The 12,766-nt window shown below is 43.0% G+C and overlaps 4 protein-coding genes across 10 annotated transcripts in view; 1 reads left to right on the top strand and 3 right to left on the bottom strand.

The window, feature by feature from the left end:
* Nucleotides 1-1,031, bottom strand: part of LOC120949373 (histone H2B) — a 164,805-nt gene extending 163,774 nt beyond the window's left edge. For 2 of the 3 annotated variants that reach the window (XM_049607791.1, XM_049607793.1), the window contains exon 1: nucleotides 385-1,031. In XM_049607791.1, coding sequence (XP_049463748.1) covers nucleotides 574-948 — 375 coding nt within the window. In that variant the 5' untranslated portion in view covers nucleotides 949-1,031 and the 3' untranslated portion in view covers nucleotides 385-573. Of the gene's footprint in view, nucleotides 1-241 lie in introns of all 3 variants that reach the window. The other variant, XM_049607792.1, reaches the window with a different exon arrangement.
* Nucleotides 1-12,766, bottom strand: part of LOC120949361 (histone H2B) — a 202,183-nt gene that overhangs the window by 163,774 nt on the left and 25,643 nt on the right. The window lies entirely within an intron of this gene.
* LOC125906890 (histone H2B) overlaps nucleotides 1-12,766 on the bottom strand; it is a 189,090-nt gene that overhangs the window by 163,774 nt on the left and 12,550 nt on the right. The window lies entirely within an intron of this gene.
* On the top strand, nucleotides 1,081-1,809 carry LOC120949399 (histone H2A). The gene has a single exon (XM_040366657.2). The coding sequence runs from the start codon at nucleotides 1,231-1,233 to the stop codon at nucleotides 1,603-1,605; it is 375 nt and encodes a 124-aa protein (XP_040222591.1). The 5' UTR covers nucleotides 1,081-1,230; the 3' UTR covers nucleotides 1,606-1,809.

Below are 12,766 nucleotides of genomic sequence, written 5' to 3' on the forward strand. Positions count from 1 at the left end.
TCGACACAAACAACTTAACAGATGCTTATACACACTTTAATTCAAACGCTTAAGAAGACGACCCTTCAATACTTATTAGCAAGTTTAAAATCGAACAAATCTATTACAACATTTGACTCACGACACATAAGCTGCTATTGGTTGCTTTGTCGATAAATTATCCTCGTATGCGCGTCATACAACGAGCGAAACGACTTCTATTCATAATTCATGATACACGAAACTCCATTTTCAATTTCACCTCGCAAGACGCTTCCAACCAGTGCGGACTTTTTTTTAATGTTTTTTTAAACGTGCTAAGGTTCTATTTAACATTAATATTTACAATGAACAACGCAGAACTTGTAAAGTTCGCAAACAAACTTAGGATATGGCTGCGTTTACCTGCACTAATGCCATTTAGTACAGGCAAACGCAACAAACTGAACAATAACGTTGACGAAGACGGACACCCTGAAATTAAAGCGCTAATTCGCTGGTGCAGATGAAACGAAGGATAATTCTTTGTTTGAATGCGGTTTGTGGTCCTGAAAAGGACCGATTTGAGAGAACGAAGCCAATCATTTCAGTGGCTTACTTCGAGCTGGTGTACTTTGTGACAGCCTTCGTTCCTTCGGAGACGGCGTGCTTGGCAAGCTCACCAGGCAGCAGCAGACGAACAGCGGTTTGGATTTCGCGGGACGTGATCGTCGAACGCTTGTTGTAGTGCGCCAAGCGGGATGCCTCAGCAGCAATGCGTTCGAAGATATCGTTGACGAAACTGTTCATGATGCTCATGGCCTTCGAAGAGATGCCAGTATCCGGGTGGACTTGCTTCAACACTTTGTAGATGTAAATAGCGTAGCTTTCCTTGCGGGTCTTGCGCTTCTTTTTCTTGTCGGACTTGGAAATATTTTTCTGGGCCTTGCCAGACTTCTTCGCAGCTTTTCCACTGGTTTTGGGTGCCATTTCGACGGAAAAATTCACTCAACACTGGGACACGATGTGTATGATTCAACGGGTGATTGCGTTCTAGAAAAATTCCGAGCTCTCCGATCGCTTATAACGGGCTGTGAGAGAGAATACGTATCGTGCAGCTCGAAAAATTCCAAACGAGTATCGGGCAGCACGAATAAGCTGCTATATAAGCATCGGTCGGGTCAAAATTGTTCTATTATAAAAAGACCCTTCTCAAAGAGAACATCGTGTTGTTCGTGATCCCTTACAAACGTACCCCAATCAAATCTAACCATGTCTGGCCGTGGAAAGGGAGGAAAGGTAAAGGGAAAGGCAAAGTCCCGTTCCAACCGTGCCGGTCTTCAGTTCCCCGTTGGCCGTATTCATCGTCTCCTGCGCAAGGGTAACTATGCCGAGCGCGTCGGTGCCGGAGCACCCGTGTATCTGGCAGCCGTCATGGAATACTTGGCCGCTGAAGTGCTTGAGTTGGCCGGAAACGCTGCCCGTGACAACAAGAAGACGCGCATCATCCCGCGTCATCTGCAGCTGGCCATCCGCAACGACGAGGAGTTGAACAAGCTGCTGTCCGGAGTAACCATCGCTCAGGGTGGTGTGCTGCCCAACATTCAGGCCGTGCTGCTGCCCAAGAAGACCGAAAAGAAGGCTTAAACGGTGTGACAAAGCTTCCTTCATCTCAAACCCAAAACCGTCCTTTTCAGGGCGACAAATTACTTTGCCAAAGACATTTTATTCGATTTATGCTGTTATGGGAGAACCAGAAGGAAAAAAATCCAGATATATCAAGAACCGTGCTTGAAACTGTGTACAAAATGTAAATGAAAAAATGTGCCGTCCTTTGGCACAAAAAGCATCCCTTAATATTTTCAATTCTGTAACCTCTCACTACGAATTCTACAAAATGCAGCATATCATAAGCGATGCATAAGATTTTCCAGGTAGCTTGTTCAAGAGGGTTGGTTTTACCACAGAAATGCAAGCAGTGATACCTGCGTGTTGACCTTTTTCTGAAAACAGTAAAGGACACTTTTACCTGATTTATCGTTAACCACGGGAAAATGTTGAAAGGGTCGATTGTCGAAAAATGTTGTGCGTTTAGGTAGCCTTAGGTTCTCACAAAAGTTTGGCTTTCAATATATCGGGAAACGTTGACAATGGCTTTAAAAAAGTTGGACCAAAAATTAGGAAGGTTCAAATAAACAACCATACTTATTAATGTTTCCCTTCACCCTTCATCTTAATCACCAATTACCCAAATTTGTGAAGCATTTTAAAGTGTTTCGTTGCTTGAAACAATAAAATGATTTGCAATGTAGGAATGCCTATAAAATACAAAGTATTGAAATGTCCTAACGCATATGCAACTCCACATTCAATAACGCCATCTAGTGGTGATCAAAGTCCCTGCAACCAGTAGTAACGCCATCTAAATAGTTGGTTAAAGTAAGGCTCAGTGATCTACGTTACATATGAGAAGCGTTACATGCCTTTTAAAATTCCCAAGCAGTATTTTTGAAAAGTTCGTAAACACCCCAAAAGCTTTCAATTTTAGTAACATTTCCTATGATTAGAAAGTATAAAATATTAAAAATATTAATAAATTAATAATGTATATGAATGTAGGATAAAAGGGAAAAGAGTGCTTTATTCAATTCAAATTAACAAAATCGTCTTAGTTCTTCACGTGTGTTTCACTTCAATCTCCGTGTGCGACTGTCCCCATCCGCTGTCCGTTCACCGTTTCCCCGGTTAATCGAGTCACGCTGCTCTCATCCGAGCTGTCATCACGAACCACAGGGTGGTTCATTCGTCACCCATCCTACACGGCCCTTCCTGATGTTACATCCGGCCCGGATGTACCCATGGTTTCACGGCTGAGCAAGCCGTAGTCGTCTGCGATGGTCCTTCAGCATCGTCATCCAGTTTCCGTACACTCAAACGGTCATGCTCCAGAATCTCCTTCACGACGTACGGACCGTAAAACCGCTGCCGATACTTTCTCCCCGGTCCAAATTGCGTCACGGGAAGTGCCACCAGATCACCTTTTTCGTACTTACGCACCGGTCGCTTCCGTAGATTGTAGCTTCGTCGATTTTCGTCCTGGATGGCTTGGATTCCATCTCTAGCCATTTTGCGTAGCTCGTCTCTGTCGTCTTGGAACGACTGTTGCAACTCTGCTTCAACCATGGCGCGCAACGTGTTACCGTCAGCATCTTTCATCTTGACTCCAACTAGCAATTCAAACGGACTGGTTCGGATTGCCCTCTGCCAGCTGCTGTTGATCGCCTTCTGCACCGCATTCACGTGTCGGTACCACTCTTCCGGTTTATCGATAGATAGCTTAGTCAAAACCGGAATAATGGTGCGATGTACTCGTTCCACTTGCCCGTTGCCTCTTGGAACACCTGTTACAATCGTGTGTAGTTCGATGTCACGCTCTTCACAATAACTCGCGAACATTGACGATGTAAAAGCTGCTCCTTTGTCACTAATTATTCGTCGGGGATCGCCAAAAACACTTGCGATGACTTGTAACTTCTTCACTACTTCGTCACCCGCCGTTGATTTGGTAGGAAATAGCCACGTAAACTTACTGAACGCGTCGATCACCGTCAGGATGTAATTGTAAGATTTCTTCGTCGACGGTATAGGGCCGAGATGATCGATATGAAACGTATCGAGAGGTACCTCGCCCTTTGGAATAGGGTTTAATAATCCCTCCGCTTTACCCCTCTTTTTGTCACCTAGAATACACTTCACACAAGAACAAATACACCTCTCTATCTTCTCGTCAACACTTGGAATGTAATAGTCACTCGCTAAACGTTCCTTGGTTTTTCTGATTCCGAAATGTCCTTGATCGTGAGCATTCTTAATAACTTCTGCTTCCATCGAGATTGGCACGCACAATCTGGATGAAAAGACATCACCCTTATACAACACACCATCTTTAGCAAAATAGTCGTCGATTTCTTCACCACTGCACAACTTTGAAAGAATCTCTGCCAATTTTGGATCACGCTGCTGCTCTTTCCTCATACGCTCACAAATCGCTGTAGACACTGACATTACACTGGCACGAGATAGAGCATCCACATGCTTCATTCTTTCGGCACTGCGATGTTCGACTTCAAATTCGAACTCTGCTAAGACCACCATCCAACGACTAACCCTTGCGTTCGGTATCTTCTTAGCCATGGATTGCTTGAAGGCAAAGCAATCGGTTACCACTTTAAACTTTTGTCCCAGTAAATAGCACCGGAATTTCTTTAAAGATTCTACCACCGCTAATGTTTCTAGCTCAAAAGAGTGATAGTTCTGTTCAGCTTGGTTGGTTAGTCTGCTGTAGTAATAACAAGGATGATACATCCCGTCATCTACCGCACGTTGCATGAGCACTCCAGCCAATGCCTCCTTACTTGCATCTGTATGGATTTCAGTGTCTGCACCACTTTGGTAAATACGCAATACCGGATAATTCACTAACACTGATTTTATCTCTTCGAACGCAGCAATTTCCCGTATACCAAAATCAAACTGATTTTCCTTTTTTAACGTCATCGTTTAAGGACGAGCTATCTTCGCAAATCCCGGTATGAACTTACGAAAATAACTTGCAAGACCTATGAATCGCTGCAACTGCTTTGTGGTTTTAGGTTGGGGATACCGCTTCACTTTTTCAATCTGCTGCTCTGCTGGTTCGATTCGACCGTCATACACAACATACCCCAGATATTCCACGCGCCTTTGCAAAAACACACACTTCTTCCAATTGAATCTTAAACCTGCTTTCTCGGCCATCTCAAACACACGCTTCAAAGATGCAATACCATCTTGCTCACTCTTAGCTGGGATTATAATGTCATCCACAAACGTTATGATAACTCCTTCGTTTATGAGCTCTCGTAATGCAGAATTAATAAATCTGCAAAATGCATTTCCACTGGTGCACAAACCGAATGGAGCCCGACAAAACTCATATTGCCCTTCGTGAGTAACAAAAGCTGTAAACTTCCGACTATCTTCGTCTATTGTAACGTGAAAATAAGAATTTTCAAGATCCAACGTTGTGAAAACTCGAGATTCCGCCAATTGCTCTATTTGATCTTCTATGTTAGGGATTGGATATTTATCCCTAATCATCTTCTTGTTCAGCTCCCTGTAATCGATGCAAACTCTGTACGTACCATTCTTTTTAGGAACCACAACCACAGCACTTGCGTATGGACTGTACGATGATCTTACGACACCTTTGTCTAGCCATTCCTGTACCTGATCTTTAACCACACGCCTTTCTAATGGAGCAAGCCTACGAGGATTTTCACGAACTACACTTTCATCTTGTAACTTGATTACTAAGGTCTCGACCGATTGTGGGTTTTCGTTGGGATTATAACACTTTATCATGCACTCTATTTGTTCGCGATATTCTGAAGGAACCGTTAACTCTCCCACATCCGCGGCTTTTATATTGTAAATCCATCGTTCGTCGTTTTCTACCAATCCAACTTCCTCCACTTTCAAACCATCGTTCGTTATCGTATACTTCGTCGTTTTCAAAAAGTCCATACCTAACAACACTTTTGAGTTCATAGAATTCACTGACACTATAAAAACATCGACCGATCGCTTCAATTCGTCAATTTCCATACTTATCTTTGTTTTGCCGTGTGGTGTGTTGCAATTTCCACCGAAACCACGGAGTCGAAAACCTGTTTTAACTGGCACCATTTCACTAAACGGCAACTCATCGAAAAAATCTTTCCGTAATAACGACACTTCACTGCCAGGATCGACAAAAGCCACACAATCTATATTGTTCACTTTGATGCGCTTTGTGATCAGTCCATTTCGTTTTAATTCGGACACATCGTTCTGTTCCGCTGTTTTCACTGTAAGAACATTCGTGGTGTCACCATTGTTTTGCCTTGGCATGTTCGACGAATGTCGCGCTTTGTTCGGACATTCCTTCGCGCGGTGTCCGTATTCATTGCAAACAAAACACTTGGGTCCACGTTGTTTGTTTGCGCATGTACGTGTTTCATGTCCGAGATCACCACAATTGTAGCAACGTCGTTTTGAGTTTTCTTCTACTTTTTCCACCACGCGTCGCACTTGTTCTTTCTTCTTTTCTGTTGGCTCATCTTTCTTTTGCGCACGTTCCCAGAACAGTAGCTTCGATTTCAAATCTTTTATTGTCACAGCTTCGTATAAACTTGCTCGACTTCGAGTGTCCATTGTAACACCATCGACGATATATTCCACTAAACTGACTTCATCTAAATCGATGCCTTGCGCAATGCGTTGCATTGCATAGATAAATTCCAATACGGATTCATCTTTCTTCTTCTTACGCGTTGCCAGCTTACGGTGTACGTCATTCGCACGAACTCCCGTACCGAACTCTTCCAGTAAAGCTGCACGCAACGCGGTATACGAATTGGTTTCGCGTTTGATCATCACAAAACTTTTCGCCACACCAACTAACTTTTTGCGCATCATTACCAGCATCTGATCTTGCGTCCAACGTGCCATCTTTGAAATATCTTCAAATTCGTTTAGCCACACACTAAAGTCTTGGGATAGATCATTCCCGTACGTTTCTAAACCGTCTTCAACATCACGAAACGAATACGGCGTGCGCACCAAATCCGAGTGTTCTGGCAAGACCGCTTCATCGTTTGTACTGCTACGCATTTCTGCGTCTGCAAAATTGTCCGTATTCATGGTTTCATCCATTATTTCCACGTTTCTTTCTTCGCACGCAGTATATAGTCTACCTCTTTCCACTAGTGACGCACACTTTCACACACACTCAACTCTTTCTCGTTGATTGCGTTCTCTAAACGCACGTTTTACACGCACTACGCGATGCTTTTCGTCTTTAATCGTCACACTAACACAAAAGTCACACTTCTGTTGTCCTTTGTGCAACTCGCGTCGTTTTTTGCGTATCGGCGTACCTCTTACACGCACTGTACTCAACTTTATCCTCTTTAACACACACAGGCGGACGACTTACACGCACTGCGCTTCTTTCCCTCTCTAACACACACGAGCGCACGTTGCACACGGGCTGCGTAATGCTTTGTACGTCTTAGCACATACAGGCGCACATCTTACACGCACTGTACTTAACTTCATCCTCTTTAACACACACAGGCGCACGTCTTACACGCGCTGCGTAATGCTTTGTATGTCTTAACACATACAGGCGCACGTCTTACACGCACTGTATACTTTTCTGTACGTCTTCACATACAGGCGCACATCTTCTACGCACTGTACACTTCTTTGCGCGTCTTCACATACAGGCGCACGTCTTTTACGCACTGTACATTTCACGCAACTCTTTTCTAATATCCCGGTTGAGCCCCCATGTAGGATAAAAGAGAAAAGAGTGCTTTATTCAATTCAAATTAACAAAATCGTCTTAGTTCTTCACGTGTGTTTCACTTCAATCTCCGTGTGCGACTGTCCGCATCCGCTGTCCGTTCACCGTTTCCCCGGTTAATCGAGTCACGCTGCTCTTATCCGAGCTGTCATCATGAACCACAGGGTGGTTCATTCGTCACCTATCCTACATGAAATATAATTATTACCTATTTGTCGTGATATCCGCAACTGTCTTCGCCAATTTCAACATTCGTTTTTTTCATTTCCCTTTTTTTATTATCTCTTTATTTTTACTGCTGTCTCGTACTTCAGATGTTTAGGATGCTTAGTGCTTTATGACCGCTCTCGTCAACATTCGTCCAATAACTCAAGGTGTATGGATATTAGGAGGTGAAGTGCTTCAGAGCAAATTGACATTTCATGACTTGACATATCAATACTGGGGGCTCCGGTATTAAAATCGGGGAGGGCTGGAGGGGGGTATAGAAAATTGTATGCGATTTGACATAACAATACTCAATGATGGCGCCCGGAAAACGCGCTATCAATTCACCTCCTTAATAAACACACCTTGCAAAAACTGATCGCTGTGTCGTTCTCTCTCTCCGTCGTCCCCAAAGCTCTCTCCGATTTTCGTTCGTCTCTCGTGGTCATCGCTCCAATTCGTTTCTCTCCCGCTCTCGTTTCTCTGCCGCTCTCGTTTCTCTGCACTTTGTGCTTCCTTTCTCTGGCTCCGTCTCTCGTCCTAGGTTGCTTATCATTTTGACACTTGCCTATACATCGATCTTCTATATTTTTATTATTTCTTATTCTATTCTCTACATTCGCCTCTACTCCTACTCTATTGATCAATTTGATACAAAACCATATCCCTCAGCTTATTCGGCATCTTAATATCCCTTCTTGGTCTTTTTTGTGAATCAATTTCTGGACTATCATCCGATATCTGTACTTGCCCTTCTCCGGAGTTATTTCTTTTCGAGAGTATGACCGTTGGATTTGTCTTAGGTAATGGTTGTCTTATTGCCTTCTTACAATCTGCCACGTTCCTGGTGTATTGTACGCCTCGATCGTTCTGTAGCACCACCTTCGCACCCTGTCTAGCCAAAACTGTAAATTCTTCTAAGGAAAATGTAGCATCCGTCTTATTTTTCTTGGGAATTGAAATAAAAACCGTATCCCCCACGGTAATGTCAGAATCTTTTGCCCCTCGATGAGAGTCTGCATATTTTTTGCTAATCATTTTAGAGAATTTATCCTGCTCACGTACGTTACATCTATCCACGTGGTTATATAATTTGGATTCCCAAAGGCTCGGGAAGAATCCCCGATATCGCCATCCTACTAATAACTCGAAAGGTGTTATACCTAGACGGGCGTGTGGTTTCATGTTATTATGTACATGTACGTAAGAGTTTAGGGCTTCCTTCCAACTGCCTCCTTCATGTTTGGCTGCTGCAAGCGCTTTGATGATTCCCTGATTTTGTCTTTCGACGGCTCCGTTAGATTGTGGATTAAGGGGTATAGATTTGTAAACTTTTACGCCTTTCTCTTCCCAGTAAAGAGTAAATTCACTACTTTGAAACGGTGGTCCATTATCGCTCTGAATAGTTAGAGGTAAACCCCAGATAGTAAATATTCTGTTTAAGGCCATAATGGTACTCTTAGCGTCTATGTTATTCATCTCATTTACGGCTATATATCTTGAGTATGTATCGACAACTACTAAAAACTCGCCTGTTCCACAACCAGGAATTGATAAAAAATCGATTTGGAGGACTTGCCAAGGGCCGTCAGGCAACGTACGATTCGTAAGAGGTACCGGTGGGTTTTTTCTTGATATTGCTAAACATGTGGTACATTTCTTCACAAAGTTTTCAACGTCCATACTCATGTTAGGCCACCAAAAATATTCTCTCAAAATGCGTTTCATAGCCGAGATACCTAAATGACCTTTATGAGCAATTTGCATTATTTCTGATCTTAATTCAGTTGGTGGTATTACCTTATCGTCCTTGAAGATCAGTGATCCCAGAGAACGAATGGATTTCCTTTCTGCTTCGTACCTTCGAATATTGTCAGGCCAACTTCCAGATCTAATAGCTATTCTTACTGCGTCAAGTTCCATGTCCCTTTCTGACGCCTCCTCGATGTCCCTCCAAGAAACGCTAATAAGACCTCCCCCTAAAGTATACAGAACATGTTTTTCGTCATCTTCGTCGAATGGTTCATCTTCCTCTGTTTTAGCTAACAAACGCGAAAAAGCATCTGCCATATTTAAGTGGCCTGGAATACGCTTCACCGTAAAGTCGTAAGCTTGCAGTCTCAACGCCCAAGCTTCTGCCCTCGTAACCGCTCGCTTACTTTGCCTGCAACTTTCGCCAAAGATAAATTCATTTGCCTCGGAGTCCGTCCGAATGATAAACGTTTTGCTTGTTAAATAGAATGAGAATCGCTCTACTCCCCAAACTATCGCCAATGCCTCTCTCTGTGTCTGAGGATACTTTTGTTCGGTTCTAGTTAAAGCTTTTGATGCGCATGCAATTATTCGTGGCTTACTATCAGTATCGAATTGCACCAGGGCCGCTCCTAAACCCACCGGAGAAGCGTCTACGTAGAGCTCAGTCTCATCTTTGTAGCTAAAGTATCCTAAGCTAGAAATTGACTTCAACGCTTCGTGCTTGAGGTAAACAAATTCATCCTCCTCTGATTCTGTCCAGTAAAATGATTCCGACTTTGCTAGCTCGCGTAAATGTTTCGTCTTGTCTGCTCGCATGTAAATGAAACGCTCTGAAAAATTCATAAATCCTAAGAAACTTTTCACTTCGAGCACAGTCTCCGGTCGACGGAAGTTCCTAACTGCTTTTAGTTTTTCGTCTTCGACACGCATTCCCTTGTCTGACATAAAAAAACCTACAAACTTTACTTGTTTTTTTCCGAAGACGCATTTGTCGTTGTTAATACGTACATTATGATTTTGTAGTCGATCCAGGACTGCTTTCAGGTTTTTATCATGTTCTTCTTTCGTTTTACCGTGTACTAAAATATCATCCAAGTAACATTTTTGTCCACTACAGCCCAACAATATTTTTGTTTGTAATATTTCCTGAAAGATGTCAGGGGCGTTGCACAGACCAAATGGTAGACGTTTGAACCGGTAAGTAGCATTTCCGGCAAAAAAATTTGTAAGATGCCGCGATTGTTTTGCGATTTCTACATGGAAGAACGCACTTGTAAGGTCGATAGTAGAAAAATATTTGGCACCATGAAGGTCGGCCAGAATTTCCTCTAAATTTGGCATTCTAAAAGGTGTGCGTATAATACATTTATTTGGGCCCCTTAGATCCACTACTAGCCGTATATCGTCTTTACCTTTTGGGACGACTAGTAAAGAAGAGCAGAATGACCTATCCATTGAATCCGTAACGAGCTCTATAATCCCTGTATCTAAAAGATCCTGTAGCCTACGTTCGGTCTCCTCTCGAAATGGCAATGGAATGTTCGTAAATATTTTGCGAGATGGTGGCTTGGTAATGTCATACGACAAAATTACCGGGGGAACATTGAATTTTGGGAATTCTTTCTTTGTCGCTACTGCTAAAATTTCGCCTGGAAATCTAACAACACTACCTTGGTAATCGTCCCCACGATCGACTACGACGTTGAGTCCTAACTGCAACACACTGTACCGAAGGGCTGTATCCCTTCCAAGTAAAGGCTTGCCGCCTTTGATAATATAAAATTTTTCGAAAAAACACGGCCTTTCCTCGGAAATAAAAAGCTCCGTAACGAAAGTTCCTACAACGTTTATCTCGCCCGGGCTGGCGTACGCGCGAAGCGGTTTATCGGTACCTTCTGATACACAATATATGTGTTTCTTGGAAGTTTCATCATTATAAAGCTTATCAAAGATACTTTCGTTAACGGTGTTGACCTCTGCTCCTGAATCGATCAGAAAAACCACCGACGTAGAATTTGCTATACGACCGACGATGTATCCACTAGGTATTTCCGTTTCGTGACCACCATTTATAGTTACTGCCATCTGTTCGACAACCTGAAATAATCATCAAAATTATCAGATCCATGTCATAATTTCCATGTAATACACCTCAATTCAGAAATGTCATTATAGTTACTCTTGTAGATTATTCACCAAATTTATTTTATGCAAACAATTAGTAATTCAAAGAACATTAAAAACTTGAAGAGAAAAAAAATACGGACACCGTTTCAACTTTAATAATCACTTACGATATTTGTGTCATCTTTTCCGTCCTCCTCTTTTGCCAACGTGGCAATTTTGCCAGGTTTTGCCGATCTCTCGTCTTCTCGACTGATCCGACGCTTAAGTGTGTTAGGGATTGGCGTTATTCGACAAGCGCGTTCGATATGGCCCGTTTTATGGCAGTTACGACAAACCTTGTCCACAGCATGGCATTTAGACGACACGTGTAAACGGCTGGTGCATCTCCAACAAGGCACAATCTTATTTACCGCCCTTGTACCAACCCGTTCATAGTTGTTTCCGTTATCTCTAAAATTTCTCCAATTTGGCCGTCCTTGGTATTCGATACTTTTTCCACGTAGACCTGAAGGGTGCCGTGCGGAGGAATCAGTTTCTACCCGTCCGCGTGTAACCGCCGCTACTATGGCTTCCGCTTCCGGTTGATGCGTCTTCTTGAAGATTTCTTCGTTCGTTTTGTCCAACTCGTAACCTCTGATCTTATCCACAAGTGCCGTTAAAGTACCTCCCTTGCGCATAACCTTACGACCCGCTTCCCGGATTTTAGAGTTTAGTGCATGTAGTTGAAGAACTTCAGTCACGCTCTCCGTTAACTTTTCTTCATCGAAATCGCACAGCTTGGCTGAAGCTATCACGCGCTTTACGTATTTTAAGTCAGATTCATCTGCACTTTGAGTCAAGGATCTAAACTTTTGACGCTGTACTAGACGATATTCCCGGGATCCAAACAGATCTTTCAACCGTTTCATTGCGTTTGAGTATGGTGCAATAGCTACGTCGGGGAATGCTAGGGTTGGTGTTCCTCCCAAGGTTTCCAGTAGTAATGGTCCGGCCTTTACCTTAAAGACGTTGTTTTTAGTGTGTTCGTCTGTGATGCCGGCGAGCTCCATGGATGCCTCTAATAAATCTTTCCAATTTTCAAAAGATTTGCGATCGATCTCGTCCTTTATATCGAGCGGTTTACATTCCGGAATGTTTATAGATACCGCAGAGAGTGAGTTCATTGAAATAGCTAGTGTGGAGCTGTCATTGCTCGATATGTCAATTGCGGTCGAGTGTCGTGGTTCCATGTCAATGCTTTCCTCAAACGGCATAGCTCTCTGCAGTCGATTGTTCTTAAACTTCATCTTCTGGAGTTTAGCGACTAGTAGCATATTTCTTTTTCTCTCC

This window comes from Anopheles coluzzii, chromosome 2 (genome assembly GCF_943734685.1).
Source record: "Anopheles coluzzii chromosome 2, AcolN3, whole genome shotgun sequence".
In the NCBI taxonomy this organism is placed as follows: domain Eukaryota; kingdom Metazoa; phylum Arthropoda; class Insecta; order Diptera; family Culicidae; genus Anopheles; species Anopheles coluzzii.